The sequence below is a fragment of the Canis aureus genome, chromosome 9, assembly GCF_053574225.1.
Source record: "Canis aureus isolate CA01 chromosome 9, VMU_Caureus_v.1.0, whole genome shotgun sequence".
In the NCBI taxonomy this organism is placed as follows: domain Eukaryota; kingdom Metazoa; phylum Chordata; class Mammalia; order Carnivora; family Canidae; genus Canis; species Canis aureus.
Genome location: NC_135619.1, coordinates 20,530,413 through 20,553,269, shown reverse-complemented (window position 1 = coordinate 20,553,269; position 22,857 = coordinate 20,530,413). Strand labels below are relative to the sequence as shown.

At 35.9% G+C, this 22,857-nt stretch overlaps 1 protein-coding gene across 7 annotated transcripts in view; it reads left to right on the top strand.

The window, feature by feature from the left end:
* Positions 1-22,857, top strand: part of SEC23A (SEC23 homolog A, COPII component) — an 85,751-nt gene that overhangs the window by 43,870 nt on the left and 19,024 nt on the right. For 3 of the 7 annotated variants that reach the window (XM_077909102.1, XM_077909103.1, XM_077909107.1), the window contains exons 18-19: positions 676-831; positions 2,704-2,769. In XM_077909102.1, coding sequence (XP_077765228.1) covers positions 676-831; positions 2,704-2,769 — 222 coding nt within the window. Of the gene's footprint in view, positions 1-675; positions 832-2,703; positions 2,770-12,050; positions 13,434-22,857 lie in introns of those variants that run through there. The other 4 variants (XR_013386055.1, XM_077909106.1, XM_077909105.1 and 1 more) reach the window with 3 other exon arrangements.

The following is a 22,857-nucleotide window of genomic DNA, read 5'->3' as shown; positions in this document are numbered from 1 at the left end:
AAAAGAATTGATTCAGATGCTCTTCTACACATATATTATCTTTATAATGTTACTGCTATCATTACTCAAGTTTATATGTTTATATATCTTGCCAGAATGTTACTCCATTGATAAAGATTTTATATAGTAGGCAGTTAATTTTTAAGTCTCTGGGAAATCTTCTGTTGACAAAAATCCCCCTTGTTTATCATAAACTTAAGTAGATAGCTTTCAGCTAATAATATAAACATAGTGTTTAAAATTATTTCTGGTTTATTATTTCTTTTTACTTTTAAAGGAGAAGAAATATTCTACTTTTGCATCTATGTACACAAGAATACCAAAATCAATGTCTTGATTTATTTTTATTTTTTTTTAAAGATTTTATTTATTTATTCATGAGAGACACAGAGAGAGAGGCATAGACAGGAGAAACAGGTTCCATGCAAGGAGCCCAATGTGGGCCTCATCCTGGGACTCTGGGATCATGCCCTGAGCCAAAGGCAGATCCTCAACTGCTGAGCCACCCAGGCATCCCAAATGTCTTGATTTAAAAACTGATAAATGAAATAATAATTTATAATTTTCTTATTTTCTGAGGATCAATTCTTTTGAAAAAAAAAAAAAAAACCTCTTAAAGTTTTTGGAAAGGCAAGAAATTGAAAGTAATAATTCCTTTCATTGTTTTAAAATTAGACCATCGCACAGTGGCGCAAGTCAGGATACCAGGACATGCCAGAATATGAAAATTTCCGCCATCTTCTACAAGCCCCAGTGGATGATGCACAAGAGATTCTTCATTCCAGATTTCCAATGCCAAGGTACATTGACACTGAACATGGAGGTAGCCAGGTAAGTACAGTTAATTTGTTTGTTGTTAGTCTTGTAATGAGTTGTTCTCACTTGCTTCTGACTTTAATATGAAAAGACTACTTCATAAGGCAAGTAAAAGAGAAAGGAGATAGGTAGAAAGAAAGTTTACAAGGGAAAATATGCTTGTTTTTGCCTCAGCACTGAGAGCAAAGTAGTGATTATGGGCCAGTTGCCTAAAGCTAGCAGTTTCTCCCACCTTCTGCCACCAGCCCAGATTTAGTAACAGAGCCAGAATGATGTTATGGTGCTATGTCAGCTTTAGTTGAGCAAGAAGAACAATTTGGAAAATAATTTAGTGTACCTTTTTTGGCATAATTGTTTTAAATCTGCTTATTTAATGAAAAAGTCAATGAATATGAAGTTTGTGGTAACATAATTTTTTCTGTTTTCCTCATTCTGTCAGTTCAGTTTTTAGAAAATGTCATGTATTACAAAGCATTGTATTACAAAAGGCTTTGTGGTTTTTAGAATTACAAGGATTAACTACGTTACAAATATACATGGCTCTTCAGGACCTTTCAGAAAGCTTGGTTTAAGATCCCTTAACATATACTCTTAAAATACTTCTTACTTCTCCCTTGTAATTTTGTTAGAGTTATAATAAATTAACTATAGGTTATTACAAGTTTGTTTCACTTGCTAAAGGCAGGGACCTTGCTTCATTCATTATTATATCTCTAGTGCCTAGCACAGTGTTATAAATTATGTGATAAATATCAGCAACTGTTATTCAGAAATGATAGCGGTTATTTTTCGGGTTTTATTATATTTGTAATAAGAGCTACCATGTATGGAGAATTTGTAAAGCTGATAGTACTTTACACACCTTATCTCATTTGATCCTCAAAACAGTCATATTGTTATCTCCATTTTACAGATAATAAAAGTGAAACTTAGGTTATTGTGGCCAAGGAAACACAGTAGGGGAGAAACTGAGATTCAGATCTGGGTGTTCTGACTCTAGAGCCAGTGCTCTTGTATTAAAATGCTTACTCATAGAGTAGAAAAAGATTTTGTGTGGTACTAAATTTCAAAAGATTGACTGCCTATATGACATGATAATTTATGCCTAGTTTTCTCATTGATGTGTTGTCATGTGTAGTGCTATTTTCCTTTTATTCTGGTTTTTCTGTTGATTAGATTTAGTGGATAGATGGTTAAAGTGTTGAGTAAATTGTCTTATGGAAAAACCTACAGTTTAAGAAAGTTTGAGAGTCATCGTTTATTTTTTATTTATTTATTTATTTATTTTTGAGAGTCATTGTTTATTTTTATTTTATTTTTTTAAATTTTTATTTATTTATGATAGTCACAGAGAGAGAGAGAGAGAGAGGCAGAGACATAGGCAGAGGTAGAAGCAGGCTCCATGCACCGGGAGCCCCATGTGGGATTCGATCCCGGGTCTTCAGGATCGCGCCCTGGGCCAAAGGCAGGCGCCAAATCACTGCGCCACCCAGGGATCCCTGAGAGTCATTGTTTAAAGTAAAAGAATATATAGGTCACTTTTTGGTACTTCTAATCTCTGATGTTTCAGACCAAGTGTTTAGTAAATTTCACACAACTCTTATACTTGTTGCACACATAAATTTTATATGCTGAATTTTGGATTCAGCAGTTTATTATTTGTTATGAGTGTTTAGCTTGGAGAGAAGAGGGTACATTTATTTGTAACATGCTGTGGCCCACATATTTCCAAAATTAGTTTATTTTTTAAAAGTTGCTTTTTAATAAAATTAGTTTTATTAAAACATATTAAATAAAGTTGATTTTAAGTTACATACTGTGTTTGTTCAGCTCATATTGACTAAATCTGTTTTTAATGGATAATGTTATTTCTTCTCCCCTTGTAAGGCTCGTTTCCTGCTTTCAAAAGTCAACCCTTCCCAGACTCATAACAATATGTATGCCTGGGGACAGGTAAGTGTAAATAGTGGAACTTGGAATTATTTCTTTAGTGTATTTATAGTTTGTTATTTTAGTGAGAACTACATTTTTTCCTGTGTATTTGCTAGTGATTTCTGTTGTAAAATTAATGAAAAAATGAGTAGAAAATAGAATTCGCATTTGGTGGCACCATAGAAAATAAAAAGTGATCGTATCAAATAGGTAGAATTCCTTCATATTCCAAGGTTAATACTACACCCTTGAGACAAAAAAGCAATATAGTGTATAATATAAGATAGGAAGTGATGATTTAAGCTTAATGCTAGGACATGAACTACAAAAGGCCACACATAATAAGTTGAAAGAGATCAGGGATTGTAGTTGAACAAGATAGGCAGGAGCCTGGAAATCATTGTTAATATATTTTGATTTGTAAGAAGTCCTACCTATTGGTACAACATTTATCAAGTATCCAATGTATAGGACTTTGTATTGGCACTTTAGGATACATAGTGATCATCCTTGCTTTTTTTTTTTTAATGTTTCAAGTTTTTATTTAAATTCTAGTTTGTTAACATATAGTATAATATTTTCAGGAATAGGATTTAGTGATTCATCACTTTGATCGTCCCTGCTTTTAAAGAGCTTGTAATCTAGTACTGGAGATACAATACATATCTAATTAAAATATAAGTCAGTATGAGATATGTTCTTTTAGAAAAGTATAAAATATTATAGGGGTTAGAAGAGGAAGGGGGGAAACAGCACATGATAGCAGTAGGAGACTGTGTGAATAGAAAAGAGCTCACAAAAGGGAACATTTCCTTTTAGAATGGTCACAGTTTTTAAGAAGTAGAAATTGTATGCGGAAAGGACTTCCAAGTAGAGGACAGTATGGACTAAGTAAGGTACAGAGCACACATAGGATGAATAGAACAAAAAATTGGAAGTGTATTGTGTGACTAAATTGTGGAGGATCTTAAATGCCAGGTTGAGTTCTGAGGAGCTGAGTCTTTATTTAGTAAGTAATAAAATGTTACTGAAGGTTTTTGAACAGGGTAAATTTGGGTCTTAGAAAGTAAAGTTGAATCTTAAAATTGAGAACATTCTGCAGGTTGAAACTATGTTTTGAAGTAATCCAAGTGAGGGAGAATGAAGGCAAGATGGTGAAAAGGAATAGATTTTAGTGATATTTTAAAAGTGGAACCAATGAGATTTGATTAGATGTTCCAGAAAAGTAAAAGTTATTCTAGGGCAAGACAGCTAAATGCAAAATCTGAATTCTGATTGAACTCTGGATTTTACAGAGGAAAGAAGTATAAAGAACATAATTGGGATATTTGCGAAATTTGAATATGTACTATTTATCAGCTACTAGTATAATATTACTAAATTTCTTGATGGTGATACTACTGTTGTGGTTATATAGGATATTGTCCGTGACCCTGGGAGATACGTCCTAAAGCATTTGGGGGTAAAACATCATGATATCTTCAATTTACAGAAGTGATTCACAAAAGAAAGAAAAGGAAAAAAGGAAACATAAAGAAACATAAAGCAAATGTGGCAAAATGTTAATGAATTTACGTATAGAGTATGTGGGTGTTCATTGTACTTTTTTCTCAACTTTTCTATAGGTTTGAGTTTTTAAAAAATAAATAGCTGAGGGAAAACAAGGTAAGGAGGGTTTTCAGCTAGTATAACTAGGAGAACATGTACCAGCAAGTGGGAGGCAGAGAGAAAACGTTTGATTTTAGGCACACTGAATTTGAGATAACATCTAGATGGCCAGATAACATCTAGCAGGCTTTTAGAAATTTGGGTTGATGATCAGGGCAATGATGTGAAAGTTGATCATGGACAAGTGATATTTAAAGTCATCACAGTGGATACTTGTCCAAGGAGAGAGTAGAGAAGCAAAAGAAGGATGAGATAAACTCTTGAGGAAGTACAATTGGTAGGAGTAGTTTACAAATAGAGAGGTGAGAGGAAAATGAAAAGAATATTGTACCATGTTATAATAGGTGAAGGAGGGCTTTATAGAAAGAAGGAAGGGGGTTCTGAGCATCTCAAAATATGAGATGCTGTAGACATTTGAAGGGGGGTAAAGACTACAAAAAGGTGGAATTTGAAGACTAGGAGGTAGGTCATTTGTGGCCTTGGTAAGCAGTTTTAAATATTGATTGAATACAAGATAGATTGTAAGGAGTTAGTACTAGGGTGGTAAAGAAGTGGAGATTGTTAAGTGTAAATGGTTTTTCTGCAAATTTAATCTGATTTTGAATAGTAGGATAAAAGGATGATACTTATTAGGGTAAGGGCATAGAACTTATTTGTAGATCAACTGTAAGATGCTGAAAAAAGCTTACAGATGTTTAAGATCCTCAAAAGCAGAAAGTGTGATCACAAGCACGATATGCAGCTGATGCATTGCTAAGGAGGCAGGACATTTCCCTCTGCAAAAGCAAATTGGTAGGAAGGATAATGAGAGAGAAAGATGTTGAGGACAGAACGCTCATATTGGAACGCTCATTTTATTTACTAACAATTTCTAGAGCTTGCTTCCATTATGTTTTTTAACCATGCTTTGTAGTTCAGGCATTACATCAAAGATGACAGATTTTGGGGGTGATATTAGCACTGGAAATAAGAAAGATGGACACATTAAAAGGAGTACAGTAATTTCTATGTGAGGTCCAGGCTGGGTAGAAGAAGTAGTATTAGGATTAAAGCCTCTTCTCTTTAAATTTAGAGGTACCTCAAAATTTTTCCCTGATTTCCCGGCATACACTGTTTTTTTGCATACGGGTGATTGCATACACCCATAAGGCTTCAGCTTTCATCTGAGGCTAACTGGCAAATCTCTACCTTTAGTTTGACTTCACATTGAGCTGTAGACTGGAATTTCCATAACTGCCTGTTATATATACGTCACTGGAGGAGCTTCCTGTAGACATTGCATAAGCAACATGTCCCAACTTGAAATTACCTCTTTTTTACCATCTTGTTCTGTTTGACTCTCCTATTTTTACAGAGGACCCCACCATTTTCTCAGTTCCCAAGGCTTGGAACTTTAGTCATTTGCATTTTATTTTTCCATTCTGCCCCTAATTATTCATAAATGGTTTGATCACTTTCCCCTATCCATTCCCTCCTTTCCACGTCACTAACTGAGGTCAGGCCCTTGTTACTATTCATATAGAGTGTCAGTGCTTCAGACCTTTTTCTTCCATTTTGACAGTGGCCAGAGTGGTCTCCCTGAAGCAGTTTTAAGTTAAGAGCACTGCTAGAAATCTTTAATATTTGGGGTACCTGGGGGGCTCAGTCAGTTAAGGGACTCTTGGTTTCGGCTCAGGTCATGAGATTAAGCCCTGCATTGGGCTCTGTGCAAAGTCTGCTGGAGATTTGCTCTCTTCCTCTGTCCCTCCCCTAGCCCACATGCTCTCTCTCTCAAATAAATAAGTTTTTAAAAAAATCTTTAATAATGCCCTATAGAATTATAAATAAACTCTTTATATTGCTTTTGAGGGTCCTTTATTGCATAATCCAAAGTTTTCCCACTTTCAGCTACTGTTTTTTTAGCCAACTGGATTTCTTATTCTACTTTGACTACATTAAGCATGTTACCATCTTTGTAACTTGTCCCTATTACCACTTGTACACATGAAGCCATCCCTCAAGGCTGAGTTCGAAGTTTATGGACTCCATGAAAATTTTTCTATGATTGCATGACTTGTTTAATATGTTTTTCCCCCTTCATTCCTTTTTTTCATCCATTTCTGATGGCTCTTATCTCTCGTGTTAGGTTATAAATTACTTGAGAATAATAACTATGTTATTTTAATTTTTGACTGCCCACAGTACCTTAAACATAGCATGTATTGAGTATAATAGATTTGGGCAGAAGAACAGAGATTAGAGTATGAGAGCTTTGTGGAGGTATTTAAGAGTTAGAGACTTTATGATATAGATAAATAAATTGAATCCATGGTCTAAAAGTTCTGAAAGGTAAGATTTTTTAGAGCAAGGAAAGGAGCTTACTCTTGGAAAGTGTGGAAGGGGTATATAGCACATGAAAGAAAAAAATTTATGCCTGTATAATGCATATACATATGATTATCAATATCACCCTCACCATTTCACTTGCTGTGGAACAAAAAGCTAAGTATACTACTATGACGTGGAAGTTTGGAATACAGAATGTACCATAAATCAGCCTTTCCATTATGCTTGAGTCATCTGAGTATTGGATCTAGTCTGGATCTCACAACTTCAGAGAAACTTACTTAAGAAAATTGCAAGAGGATAAGAAAGTAGTACCAATTAATAAAGTTCATGGAAATGGTGATTACTCATGGAGAAGGAGAGGTTAATGGATACCTTAAAATAGTATTTGTCAGGGGTCCCCTAGCAAATGCCCTTAGGGGCAGGTAAGTAACAAATGAATGAAGCTCTTACGAGAAAATCTGATACTCTCTGAGTGAAGGGGCAATACCTGTGGGCAAGGGGCTCTGGTGAACTAGGGTTTGTGGGAAGAATACAGAAGTCCTTTTCTAAAGAGGGTAGCTGTTCTTCCCCTCTAGCTGATTGTTGCCATTTATATAATTTATTTAACAAAATGTTGTGAGCCTACATTAATGCAGACTAAATAAAATAAATCTTCGTGGCTGAATTTCCACATTAAAAAGTATGGTTGGGGGTCCCTGGGTGGCTCAGTGGTTTAGCCCCCTGCCTTCGGCCCTGGGCATGATCCTGGAGTCCCGGGATCGAGTCCCACATCAAGTTCCCTGCATGGAGCCTGCTTCTCCCTCTGCCTATGTCTCTGCTCGTGTTCACTCTCTCTCTCTCTCTCTCTCTCTGTGTCTCATGAATAAATAAAAAACCTTAAAAAAAAAAAAGTATGGTTTAGTTCATGGAAATAATAACTTGCTTCTTGCTTTTCTGGATTTAAATTACAATATGGGGGCACCTGGTTGGCTCAGTCAGTAGAGCATGAGACTCTTGATCTCAGGGTTGTGAATTCAAGCCCCACATTGTGCGTGAAATCTACTTAAAAAAAATAATAAGTTACAACATGGAGATGTAGTTGGTAGTAGGCTTATAAAGAACGTGTTGAGCTGTTAAGCATGGAAAGGCATCATTCTGGGCTGGTAGTTGAAAACTGTGTTACTTATCTTTGACTTTGTTAACAAAGTTTAAGAATATGTACTTGATATGCACAGTAAGACTCGGTAAATATTAGTTATTCTTCCTTGTTCTCAGTGGGGAAATAATAAGTCTCGTTAATGATTTATTTATTTATTTATAAAAGATTTTATTTATTTGAGAGAGAGTGTATAAGCTGGTAGAGGGGCAGGGGGGAGAAGGAGAAACAGACTCCTCACTGAGCAGGGTGCCCACTACAGTGCTTGATCTTACGACCCTGGGATGATGACCTGAGCTGAAGGCAAATGCTTAACTGGCTGAGCTACCCAGGTTCCCCTATTTTATTTTATTTTTAAAGATTTATTTATTTATTTGAGAGAGAGAGAGAAAGAGCATGCCTGTTCCTGAGCAGGGGGAGGGGTAGAAGGAAAATGAATCTCAAGCAGACTCCCCACTGAGTGTGGAGCCTGATACAGGGCTTGATTCCATGACCACTGAGGTCACAACCTGAGCTGAAATCAAAAGTCAGATGCCTAACTGACTGAGCCACCCACGTGCCCCAAAGATACTTTAAATAGGAAAGAAAATCTGTTTTAAACTTTGAAATTTAGGGATGCCTGGGTGGCTCAGTGGTTGAGCATCTGCTTTTGACTCAGGGTGTGATCCTGGGGTCCTGAGATCGAGTCCTGCATCAGGCTTCCCAGAGGAAGCCTGCTTTTCCCTCTGCCTATGTCTCTGTCTTTGTCTTTGTGTCTCTCATGAATAAATAGATAAAATCTTATAAATAAATAAACTTTGAAGTTTATTATGACCTGGAAGTAGAGGCATAAACGAGAGCCCTAAGGTCTTTCTTGACCTGTGCTTTTTTGTAAGAAAAATTGTTAATGTTTTTATAGATAATAATCATAATAATAACTAATAAGCTGAATCTATACTGTTTTAGTTCCTGTGCTAAGCTTCTTATGCACTAATACTTAATTATTAAAACATTCTTATGAGGTACTTACTATTAACTCTATTTTGCAGAAGAGGAAATTAGGCTTAAATAGCTTAAGTAACCTATCTAAGATCACATAGCTAACTTGTGTTAGGGTCTGGATTTGACCCTGTGCTACTCTGACTGGAGAATCCAAATGTTTAATCATTAAGCTAAATCCATGATTGCAGTTTAGAGAGTTAACTTGGTAGCCAAGTACTTTACTAAAAATTATACAATCTTACAATTTAGTTTTCTTTTTGTCAGAAATCAAGTACCAGTGATAAGTTTTATCCACAGATGGCCTGAAGAGGGCACCACTGCAACACTGCTTCCCCACTGCTGTAGTTTCATATACTAAGTAATAGCTTGGATCTTTCTGCCTAATCCTGGATATATTTTAAGGAGAAAACAGGCACAGTTGAAAAATTAAGGTCAATCAGCTGCAAATTTTTGATGTTTGCATTGAGCATTAGTATTTATAATTTCAAATAAAATCTTTACATATATAAATTAGAAAATTGATGTATATTTTTGTCTTGACCGGGTGAAATACATCTGGGATTGGGTGAATTGAAGTGGAAAATGTGTAAATCAGGAATATTCACAGAAAACAAAAAAAGCAAGAGCTACCAGATTATTATTAGTCTAAGTCATAGTTTTGAGACCTTTGCTTCTCTGTTAACTGAATGTACAATAAGGAAAAATATTTTTGGTGTTATAAGAGTAGATTTTTCAAAAGAGGTAATAATAGCTCAGACATGTTGTATTCCTGCTGTGTGTGTCAGGTATTGTTCTGTTTCTTTACACAGTTGAACTCATTTAATCATAACAACCATATGAAATAGGTCCTTTTGTTACCTTTATTTTACAGATGAGGAAACTAAGACACAGAGAGGTTAAGTAATTTCTCTTCCTCAAAGTCATGCAGGCAAGTGGCTGAGGAGGAATCGAGTCCATGCTGTCTGGCTCCAGACTCCAAACTCTTATTCTCAGTGCTATTGTCTCCATTATCAAGTTTTTATGATTAATGTATGAAAACACATAGTAAAATTGATTGTCCTTTATTGAGGAGAGGTCATGGCATGTCTGTGGCTATGCCAAACTGGAATTTGCAAGAGCTAAAAATGCCCATCTCCTATTTGTTATTCACTTGCTGATCTCTGAAAATTACTTGGTTTAGATTTTTTATATTTACTTATAAATGAGAACTTGAGTATCAGGTGAAAAATGTAAAAATCAAGATATAAAATCTTTCAGGAAACCTTTTTCTTGCTACAATAGAATTTCACTGTTAGTGGTTTGGATTACCAAAGTCATTCTGTCAACACAGTTTTTATTAAAATTGAAGTTAGGGATTTTCCTTAACTCTTGATAATTACTTAGGGCCCACAGAGATCAATTAAAATGACTTGAATGAAAATGATAAGCATGGTTTATTTTAAAAATATTGTAGGGACACCTGGGTGGCTCAGTGATTGAGTGTTTGCCTTTGGCTCAGGTTGTGAACCTGGGGTCCTTGCATCCAGTCCCATATCAGGCTCTCCGTGGGGAGCCTGCTTCTCCCTCTGCCTATGTCTCTGCCTCTCTCTCTATGTTTCTCATGAATAAATAAATAAATAAAATCTTTAAAAAAATTGTAAATATACCTCCTTCCAGCTGGCATGTCTGTTAAAATATGTACAATTTCTTTCATTCTTCCCCCCCACCCCCCAGATTTTATGTGTTTATTTGAGAGAGAGGAGAGCACGAGCAGTAGGAGGTGCATTGGGGGAGAGGGGGAGAAAGAATCTCTAAAGCAGATTTCTCACTGAACACGGACCCCAACATGGGGCTTAATGCCAGGACCCCAAGACCATGACCTGAGTAGAAACCAGGAGTCAAATGCTCAATCAACTAAGCCACCCAGGTGCCCCAAAATATGTGCAATTTCAATTTTATTTAGTAGACAGGCAGCAGTAATATTACCAAGGCAGATTTATTCCTGTTAACTGAATGTACAATAGATTCAGGGCTAGATTCTTAGCCCTCCTCCACATCTATCTCTACATCTATGTGGAGATACGGAGATAAATGTAACTTCTCTCTTCATAAGTTATATATGTCTATCCATAGAGGGAGATATGGATAGGTACATATAACTTCTCTATAAGGGCTAAACTGAGAACTAAAAATAATGAGAATTCAGTTGAATATGACTAATTATTAGCAGGGTATATTAATTAGTTCTCTTGATGCTTTACTGTGATCAGTACTCTTGATGCTATCACTGTGATTGGTAGTGATAAAGCACCAATACATAAAAGACAAATGAACACTTTACTACTGTAGAGATTAGGTTGGGTATGTAGTTGCCCGGATTCTGCAGTGCAAATCTGATGCCGACCACTTGGGGGCAGTGCAGACTCGGCAAGTTAAATGACGTAGTTCACAGCAGGCCTGCCCCCAACTTCAGGTGCCAGCTGCTAGTGGGATTCCTGTACTTCCAATCTGTAGGGGTGAGAGGGTGGGGGAGTTGGTGGTGGTGGTGCTTCCCCCTCTCAGTTTGATTACTCTAGAAGAACACACACAACTCAGAAAAGCACTATATTTATGATTACAGTTTTATTATAAAGAATACAAATAAGGACCAGCGAAGAGACCCCCTCAGAGTGAGGTTTGGGAGGGTTCCAGATACAGAGCTTCTGTGCTCTTTCCCCATAGAATCAGGATGTGTTACCTCCTAGCATATTGATAAATTTTTTAGACAGGAAGCTCCACTGAGCTTTGGTATCAAGATTTGTTTCTTTACTACCAGGCCTGATTTATTGAATCTCCAGCTCCCCTTTTTCCCTCCCTTTTCCTCACTTCCCTTCCCTAGAGGTCAGGTTGTCTGAAATATCCAGCCCTCTAATCACATGTTGATCTTTCTGATGACTGGCCCCCATCCTGAGTCATCTCATCTCAGTTGAGCTCATGAATTCAGTTGTAAGTTGAGGGGCTTATGAATAACAAAGACATTACTATTAGGAAATTTCAAGGGTATAGAGTCTCCCTCTGAGGAACCTGGGACAAGGGCCAGTCAGATTCTTTATTCTACAACAGGAATATCGGTGTTATTCTGCTTACAATGATTCCTTGTCTGTTTTAAACATTTGCTTATACATTTTAAGGTATTACTCTGTTTTAATCATAGCAAACATCTTTCTTCTAGGAGTCTGGAGCACCTATTCTCACAGATGATGTTAGTTTACAAGTGTTTATGGATCACTTGAAGAAACTTGCTGTGTCAAGTGCTGCTTGAAGAGCTAAACATATTAAGGACACTTAAGAGGAAATAATATTTCAATTTCATTTTTTTCATTTTATCTGTGGAAATCAACAGAAGTATCTCTCTAGGCTTTGTATTAGTATGGTTTGAGATAACATGTCGAAAAATGTTCACATTTGTAGATTAAGCTGGAATATGAGAGCAATAAGAACAAATTTATTTTGCTTCCCACAGTATTATGACTGGTTTTAGAAACCTGAGGCCTTTATAACTTTATGTTAAAGAGTAAAAAATAGAGTTGGCCTTGTACTACAGAGATATAACTCATTTGTATATTGTAGAAAAATCTAAAGTGGCACTGAATATGTCCTTGCTGACTTTTTGAAAACTTGATTTTAGCCAGAAAGTAAACAAAATCATCAACAGTAATGATAAATGTGAACATTTTTGCCTGTTCATTAAAATATATCTGTGATTTTCAAGCACTTATGCATATACTTTTTCTGTACTTATTCTGTTAAGGAAGATTTATTTTTATGATGATTTGTTTAGGAATTAGTTGGCTTTATATAAGGTAATTTTCACAAAGATAATGGTTTTGGTCATTTGGAAAAATAGTTTAGAGATGAAAAGTTTTTGGGGTAACAGTTCCACAACTGACAAAAAAATGTGAAATTCCCATAAAGTACCCAACTTACATGATTAAACAGGATAATTTTTTTTTTAAAAGAGTGATAGAAAATAAGCCATTTTGTTATAGTGCATTTTAGGAAGTCTGCAGTAAAGTAACTGTCATCACTACTAAACCAAAATTGTTTTTTACTGCATGGTTATGTTTTTTCCCCTTATTTTTCAGAAGTAAATTTTACTTTATGTCCTTCAGTATTTTAACACTATTTTGGGAGTTTACATATTGCTTTTTATTTTTGCTTCCATTTTATGAAATGTATTAAGTTCTTATTCAAACAGTATTATATAATATTTTGTTGAATGATATCATGTGGTGATGCTCAGTTTTATTTTGATTTATTCATTAGTATCATTCACCTTTTAAAGTTTACTTGTAGCAAATGTTTACATTGCTAAAGCCAGATGTTTGACAATGAAATTTATATCGAGTACTGCAAATAAAAAGGTGGTGCTATGATAAATGCTTAGAAGGACAGTTTGATGATTGTACTTGCATGAACACAATCATATGATAAAACAAACTTAAAAAAATTGTTTATATGTTATATTCAATTAAATAAATTGCTCTGTTCCATTTTATTTGAATTGAACTGTGCTAGGCCTAAATACCAATAAAATATACTTTTTCTGTGTTTTCCTGCTTGTTTCGAAGTCTGATAAAGCCTGAGAAGCCTCATATAAAATTTGAGCAATTATAAAATCTGCTATGAGTAGATTAAAAAAGTGTTCATTTTTTTAAATGGCAGCTTTATTGGATATAATTCACATACCACACAGTTCACCCATTTAAAGTGTACAGCTCAGTGGTTTTTAGAATATTCAGAGTTGTGTAATCATCACCACAATCAATTTTAGAGCACTTACATCCTCCCCAAAGTAGTCGTTTTTGCCATAAGGAAATTGAGTTTTGGATTAACGTATTTTGAATTGAGTTAAGCCCCTGTGATGATACATATTTAATTTGCATGGGCCCTTAACTTACACTCTTTAAGAGTGCATTGTTGTTCTTGAGTGGTAAGTCAGTACTTACCCCCAACTGTCCTTTACTTTTCTAAATCAATTACAGCTGAAGGTGCTAAAGTAAGGCATACGGAGGAACAAATATATCATCATACTTTTTTAACTTACCATTTGAAAGAAAGCACCTGGGATCTGTTTGTATCTAATTTAGCTGTTACTCAATTGCTAGATATTTAAATAGATTGTTGAAGAAAGAAATGTTTAACCCTTTTAATAAAATTCAGAGCAGATAGTGTATCTGCTAAATTGTTAGCAGCATTGAGAAGCTTTGATATGTCCAGAACTATTTGAAATTTACTGTAGAATCCACTACCCCTAATGCCTTTATCTCTAAAAACAGCTTTAGACCTCATTTCTGTGCATTTTTATTTTGTTGTAAGAAGATACATTTATTCTTTTATGGGCTGATTCGAAAAGTGAGCTGACATTTTCTCCATCCAGTTCCCCACTTGATAAACTTACCTCTATATTTCCTAGCCCGTGGCCTGCATGTGATGAATGTGCTTGTTGTCCAATCCAGGCCAGAAACCAGTGAAGCAGCATTTTTTGATTCTTACTCTCCACAACATCTTTAGTAACCATTTCTACCATTTCTGCCTTTCTAATATCTCCCTAGTCTCTTTACTGTTTTCCATTTTACTGTTGTTCTGCCTTCATCATGTCTCATGTGGTTGGTGCAGCAGCCTCCTAACCTGTCTGCTTTCCCCAGTCTCCTCCATTCTTCAATTCACTGAAATACAAATCTGATTATGTCATTCTCTTTGCCCTCATAATATAATCCAAACACTTTGACCTGGTAACATTGGATATTGCACAACAATCAGATCTTAGATCTCCTTTGAAAAATAGCACAAAGAACACAGTTGGAAAGGTGTACTATTGGAGAGAGGTCCCTAGTTCTACCTAAGCATCAGTCTTAGGTGTGCTATTTGGGACTTATATAGTGACAAAGCAGATGCATTCTTCACTGGCTGTTACAAAGTAAGTGGCTTACTGCATTTGGTTTTATTTCAAATGAAAATAATCAGTTATTTTCCAAACACTACCAACAAATTAGGATTATTTGCTTTCTAATGCCTATAATTTACATTTTTTTCATTTTCCATTTTTCCAATATCCATGCATGCATACTTTTTGTGCCTTTTTTTTTTTTTTTTTTTTATTTATGATAGTCACAGAGAGAGAGAGAAGCAGAGACACAGGCAGAGGGAGAAGCAGGCTCCATGCACCGGGAGCCTGACGTGGGATTCGATCCCGGGTCTCCAGGATCGCGCCCTGGGCCAAAGGCAGGCGCCAAACCGCTGCGCCACCCAGGGATCCCCTTTTTGTGCTTTTATGTGTTTGATTTATATTCATCTTGAGCATTTTGTCAAGTATCAGATGTTTCTCTTGTTTGCTTTTTATTTTTTTATTTTATTTTTTTTCTTTTTTAATTTTTATTTATTTATGATAGACACACAGAAAGAGAGAGAGCGAGAGGCAGACTCCATGCACTGGAAGCCCGACGTGGGATTCGATCCCGGGTCTCCAGGGTCGAGCCCTGGGCCAAAGGCAGGCGCTAAACCGCTGTGCCACCCAGGGATCCCCTCTTGTTTGCTTTTTAATAGTTTACCTTATGAAATTAAAACATTTTCCTTATGTTCATTCTTCCTTTCTTTAATAGAGAAACAGGTGCCTGGGTGGCTCAGTCGGTTAAGCATCTGCCCAGGGTTCTGGGATTGAGCCCAGTGTTGGGCTCCCTGCTCAGCTGGTAGTCTGCTCCTCCCCCTCCCCGTTTGGGTGCTTTCTCCCTCTCTCTCAAATAAATAAATAAAATCTTGAAAAAAAATAGAGAAATACTGGTCTAGGTTTAGTGTATTATTATCTGGTCAATGTAATAATAATAATCTAGTATTGTATGCAATACTAGATATGGAATAATGAAGTTGCATTACTAAATAAATTCAGATTTTTTTTTCTTCCCCATCTATGGATTGTACTGACATAAAGCCCAATTATTTGGGTTGAGGATGTGATAACTGGGAAATTGGGGATTTTTCCCCCTAAAGAAACATTTAAAAAAACCCAAAACAGTAAAATGTCTAAACATTTGGCAGATAGAAATGCTAATTTTAGGGTTTGTTAAATAAACATAGACTTCGCTATGTATTTTTAAAAGTTAAGGATAACAAAGTTCAAACCAGGATATAAAAATTTCAAACCAGAATATGTAACTTCCAAACCAGTGGAGGAAAAGAAGCAATAAAAGCAATCTGATGAAAGGGAAGGCAACAAAGATGAAAAAGGCAGCAAAGGGGGAAAGTATGGTAAATAAGAGACAAAAGAAAAAATAACGATCAGTACTTTTTCATGTATTTTATGAAAATTAAAAATACTTAATGGGCTTCTGTTGTAATGAACAAAATCATATGTAGTATTTTGAACCTTCTGTAAATTTGTCTTAAGACTTCATAAAAATCTTTTCATGTATCCATGCTTTACTGAGTATAGTCAGACTCATCAATCTTTTTCATAGTTGATTGTGAAGAGACATTAATTTCAAGTGTTTTTTTTATTTGAAGCAAAAGAGACACAAATAGGAAAACTCAAAGGTAAGTTTGATAGAGATTAATAAAAAAATCCATTTTACAAATTTCATAAATTCCTAAATTCTTAAAACTGTTTCTTCAGGATTGATGCTAACGACTTTCAAAAAGCTTCTTGGTATAAAGATTTCCACTGTAATACATAAACTAGAAAATTCAAGATAAATTCCTATTACATTTGATAAAACCCTCCAAAGTTCTTTTGCAAAAATGAGCACAAATGGCTGAATGATGGTGCACACTGACATTATTTGATCCATTGGTTTCAAACAAATGTCCAGTTACAGATCAAGGTGTTTGGATATTGGTGTTTTAATTTTTTCTGGCCATGTAAGTAGAACATCTGTTACATTATGGGTGTTCTTTGAAATTTGATTCTTCAGTGTAAATTCTATTTTCTTAGATTTTGTTATTGCATATTTAATTGCCTTCTCTGCAGTTTCTGTGTGCTGATCTAAAGCTTACTGTCTTAATAATGTACATTGTTCAAGCCTGATTTAGACTACAGCTACTTTGAGTTTTGATTAACCTCATCTAAAACTTTACACCAAAAAAAACCCCTGAAATTTTGCCACTGATGTAATGATTTATTTTCTTGGCGAGTCTTTTAGTTTTAAAACAAACAGCAGTTAAAGACAAATTTTATTCATAAAGATATTCAAATTCAGTGAAAGGTTCCATTTAGGCACTAAAATGTGCACTTGGGAAAATTACACTTAAAAGTTCACACTCTGTTTTGCTGTTTTAACATTATCCACCAACAAAAACTCCCAAGTTTAGATTGAGAGAATTGTTTCTTCATCTTTGTGATTACTAGCCTAGTGTGATTTACTTGAACCTACTGTTTAAAGAGCAGGATATTTAGTACCAGGGATATTGAAGAAACAAGCTCTCCCCACTCCACCAAGGGAGCTGAAATGATTCAAAATGTGTTACTAACTTACCCTCCAAATTGAAAGGTGTCTCTGTATGTTGGGACTGGACTCTAACTGGGAGTTCTCTGAATTAAGTTCTATACAGAATGGAATGTTTATTAAAGGATAAGTAATAAAAATGTACTAAACATATTAAAACTTAGTAGCCATAGCTATTGTATAGATTATTATTTTTTTTCTTTCATGTTTTTAGGGGTTAGACCAATGAAAGTCTTGTTTTTCAGTTTGAAGTTTTTTGTCACTGACATTATTTGTAATTGCTGGCATAGAGTGATAAAACTGCTCTTTGTTACACCATTGTTTGGAAACTAAACTGTAAGCTTTGATTTACTCATGAATTAAATAAATTTCAGTGAAGATTATAAAATATTTAGTACTGAACAGAAAAAGTGCTATGTATCAAAAGTTGTGGTATGGGAAAAAGGGTTACTAGAGGGATATGTGTTATTTTAAATGCAGCCGGAGAAAAAGGATTAGAAATAAACTTTGCATTCAAGTCAAGAAAAAAAAAATCTAAAGAAAGGAAATAATAATAAAATCAGATTTTTGAAAAAAGATTTTATTTATTCATGAGAGACACACAGAGAGAGGCAGAGACACAGGCAGAGGGAGAAGCAGGCTCCATGCAGGGAGCATGTTGTGAGACATGATCCTGGGACCCTGGGACATAATCCTGGGACCCTGGGATCATGCCCTGAGCCAAAGGCAGACGCCCAACCACTGACCCACGCAGGCATCCCTAAAATCAGATTTTTAATGAGAAAACAAAATAAGAATCAATGGAGATGTTCCATAAAACAAAAAAGAACTTGAAAGTCTTAAAGCCATTTTTAAAGCTAAGAAGGAAATTGAGTATCAGCTCATCTTCTGAATAGTAAAATGGTGTTTTTTCAAATGGAAGTCTTAAATGAGTAATTTAAAATTTTTGTTCAGGTCAATTAAGAAGCATAATTGTTTAATGATCAACCATCTAAAATTTTTCCTCCAATGAATTTCAGAGAAGATTAGATGTTATACATTTACCACTGAAGAGTGTAGAAGTAGTTTCAAACTTCAGAATTTGTGTAGTTTTGAAGTTCAAAGAGTCCATTGAGGTCAAGCCCTATCTGTCCAATTCAGGAATTCCTTGTCAGTATCTCAGATGTTGGTCATCTGACTTCTGTATACAGAGCACTTTCAGTGACAAGATAACTGTAAATTACTGAATGCGACAGATGACGACACTTCTAGAGAAAAGATAGTGAATTGGGAAGGAATTACAATGCCACATACCAAAATAAGTCTTGACCAGAATTTGATGGAGAAAATTTAAATCTGTTTTACACAACACTTTCTGAGGGACGATAATCATTGCCCTACAAAGCCATCTGGCACTCGGATATTGTCATTAAAAGAGAGCAGGGCAGCCCATAATGCAGGTGTTTGCCAATTTAGAAAAACGTTTCTAAGCAGGACATCATGCACCCACTTTTCTAACAGAGCACTGTGTATTTTCCAACTGCAATAACCAGAGTATTTATGTAGAGTAAAGTGCATCGCAGAGCCAAGTGGTGTGAATCTATTTCCTATGAGAAATGTGGCTTGCTCTGCTGGAGAAAATGCTGTTTTCTGATCTGTGTCAAGATCTTGCTCAGCTGCTCTAACAGGGTGAAGCAGCCACAGAATGATCTGTAGGTATGTGTTTAACCTGTTCTGGGGACTGCACTATTTGTTTTGGCAAAGTAGGGAGATCCATAAAATCAACAATTTTTGTAGGGGTTAGAGATTTCTCTAAGAGAAACAAATCTGGAGATTACTTTAGAGTTACAGTAAGGATATCATTTTGAAGTGATAAGTATACTGATTAAAGAGCCTCCAAAACTGAAGGATCACATCTCACTTTATCTAATGTGTTAGAGCAGATAGTTCCTGTCTTCAAGGCAATTTAAAAATAACTTAATCTGCGAAGGTTTAAAAATTAATCTTCATAAAATCCTTGTGAGATGCTGATAGGTCAAATATTTTGCATGTTTGAAAACACTGGTGAAGAAGTAAAATTCAACAGAGATGAATCATAGAGCAGTACTTCTCAAACTTGAACATGCATAGGAATCACCTACAGATAATCATTAAATGCAGATGTTGAAGTAGGTCTGAAACTGAGTCTGATATTTTGCATTTCTAACAAGTTCCCCAGGTGATACCAGTGCTGCTTTCTGGACCACAATTTTAATAGCAAATTCTGCTAAAAGCAACATTTTCACTATGTGTTGGGACTTCCACACAAAGAAGTCCAACAGCCAGTTGGAAATGTACAATCTGGAATCAGGAGTCTCAGGTTTGGGAACAATAAGCCTAGAATTGATAGCTAAATCTATGAGATTAGATGAAGTTGCTTTTATTAATTATTTACTAAGTGCTAACAAGACATGTAGGAAGCACAGACGGTCTTCCTCTGTTGAGCACAGATTAGGCCATCATGTATGGTTTCTTGTGTTTAATTCTAAACTTCTATTTTTAATGAGAACGTTAAGCCAACTGATTTATCAAATATATCTTTTTCAGCAAGGAAGTATTTCTATTAAAAAGGCTATCAAGTTATTGAAATATTAATAGTAGTACAATATCATGTGACAAAAGAGAATGTTTTCATTGAATCTTGGGTTTTCATAATACTCAGAATTAGGTTTTGTATTTTAATAGGGGTTTTAAAAAAATAAGATCCTAACTAATAAACTATGAAATGGCTTAATTAACAACTGCCTTTAATTATTTTAAGAAGACATGTCCCATTTTTTTAAGACCATGAAATATGTTTCCAAGGCATGTTTTTTTTTTTAAAGATTTTATTTATTTATTCATGAGAGGAGAGAGAGAGAGAGAAAGAGAGAGAGAGAGAGGAGGCAGAGACACAAGCAGAGGGAGAAGCAGGCTCCATGCAGGGAGCCTGATGTGGGACTTGATCCCTGGTCTCCAGGATCACACTCCGGGCTGAAGGTGGCATCAAACTGCTGGCCTATCGGGGCTGCCTGCCAAGGCATGTTGTTAAATGTTCTTAATTAGGTATGTTTATTAGCTGCTTAGGTAAGCATTATGGACTGGGGTAGACATGGATCTTCCTGGGGTTAGAAAAATAAATTTGACAGTCTGAGCAGACTTTAGACCAACAGACTTCTGATTTGTGTGTGTTGTGCCTTCTCATCTGCTCATATATTTACAGTGAAACTTTTCAATTGTTTACTTATTGAGTTTCATATACACTTTTGACATGGCATGTTATAAATGACTCTAATGATTACCTTCCATTTGGAGTCTAAAGTCCAGCATGGTTTCAGGGAACTAATGTTTTATTATTGCAGATTCTCTGGCAGGAACATTCATGGCGCCCACTGTGCTTACTCAGCCTATACCGGTGACAGCTACATCTGCTTCTCCATCTGCACCTTGCAGTTTGAAGTCGCTATCATTAGCTGTCTGTAAAACTGAAGAATCTGGCTGTATCTAAGGAAGGAGGACTAACTGGGTTGAAAAAAATCTCCACCTTTCTGCAGGACCTGCCACAAAATAATAGTTCTGTGGAATGATGTGGGGATTTCTTATGATTAAGTAGATTATGAAGCTATGATTTTCCAACAGATACATTTAAACATGCCCAAAGAATACTTTTATTACGGATATAATCACAAAATATGTTTAACAATGATGTAGCTGTGATATGTGTCATATAAGGCTCTGTTTTTGTCATAGGTAAAACTCATTTATAAATAAAACCTAACATTACCACTACAGAGGAAGAAAACCAAATTCTTACCGTAGTATATGAGACCTGTCAATCATTGCACCTGCTACATTCCTCCTGCTCGCCACCCTCTGCTGAGCTAAGCAGCCAGCCCAGTCTCTTTCCTAAGCAAAGAGATTGGGGTCACATTTTCTAAAGGCACCTAATCCACAGACTGGCTGGTGAGCTACAAAATAAGTTGGCATGAAAAACTTACCCTTGTAAGGATAATGGTAACTAACAAGACCAATTATCCTCTCGTCCTTTAAAAGTTGAATAGGATAATCCAGAGAGCAGCAGCCATTCTGTAAACAGTCGAAAAATGACAGAGAAGAAACAAGAAGTGGAAGAGGCCTATTGGTGGAACATTAGGGGGAAGATTCATGAACTCTGGCAGGGAAATGGTTCCCATATTGCCTTGAATTTTGTAAAACAGCTATTTCTGGAATCCTTTCACTCTGATTCCCAAATGTGCCCTTACAACACCTCTCAAGAAGAATTAAACTTATTGGTGAAACAAAGATCACAGTGACCATGATGATTTACCTTTTGACCTGATATTGCAAAGAGTAGGGATTCAGTACTCACAAAACTAATCAGATGAAGCAAAAGCATGGCACATTGGGACCTAGTCCCAGAAGATGCAGTATTTTATCTGTCCATCTGGTTTAGGTGTCTTTCTAACAGTATCCATCAGGATTACTAACTTACAGCTTTCTGAAGACAACAAAAGTCTTAATGGCAGTTACTTATGATTCACTCCACATCTTTGTAAATCGTATATTGAATGAGTAGGATTGTGAGCCATAATTATGAAAGCTATTGTATTTTGTCTCGTCCCTTGAAACTTGTTCCATGTGTGTACTTTCCCACCCCTCAGCCACTTGATGGAGACGGTAGCAGGCTGATCATTTTTGGGTGACTCTTAACCAAATCGATTTGAAGATCACTCCAAATCACGGACATAGCCCCACTGTGCTAGGTGGGAAATATGCACCACCTCATTTATATTTCTGCCTGATGGCCTAGCTTAGAGCTCACTTTGGAACCTGCTATCTATGTTATCTTGACATCTTAGTCCAAGCCACTTGTTGCACACTTATCCATAGGAAGAGTATGAATGGTATACACACAGACAATCCCATTGTTAGTCTCCAGTTCTCTCACAGATACTTCTTAATCAGCATATCTTGGGAAAAGTGCTGTTCTTTTTCTTTGCTCAGACTTTCTCTGGGGTCCCACCCACTCAAATCCTTCTCCACAGTCTGTTTGTGATGTATAGTTCATATTGTAGGACCTTTATTCCTTGTTTACAAGATTTGCTTGTAAACTGAAGTAAACCTTAAGAACTGAATCTTCATCAATCAGTTCTAATAAAAGGCTATGCTTGCCTCTAAAACACTGGACAAGGCCATTTGTCTGTTTTTCTTATTAATGAGAATGGTGGTGACACGATGCAGCAGCTTTCTGCAGAACGTTGTGTGGTTATGTTCTTCTCTGCTGCTGGGTCAGTTCTGCTCGGTGGGCATTCTCTGTGGGCTATAGGCATGGGAAGTGTGTTTGGTGATGAGAGACCTTTCCTGCCTGGAGTCAGGGCTAAACATGGACACTCCTTTTCACAACTCGATGACACCTTGTGTAGTACCAGTAAGTGTTTCTTTGTAGTTGTAGCTAAAAAAATAGCTCAGCGATATTACTATTCAATCACTTTTATGCAATAGTATGTAGGTTACCTAAGTGTTCAGAGACTAGAGATAAAAATG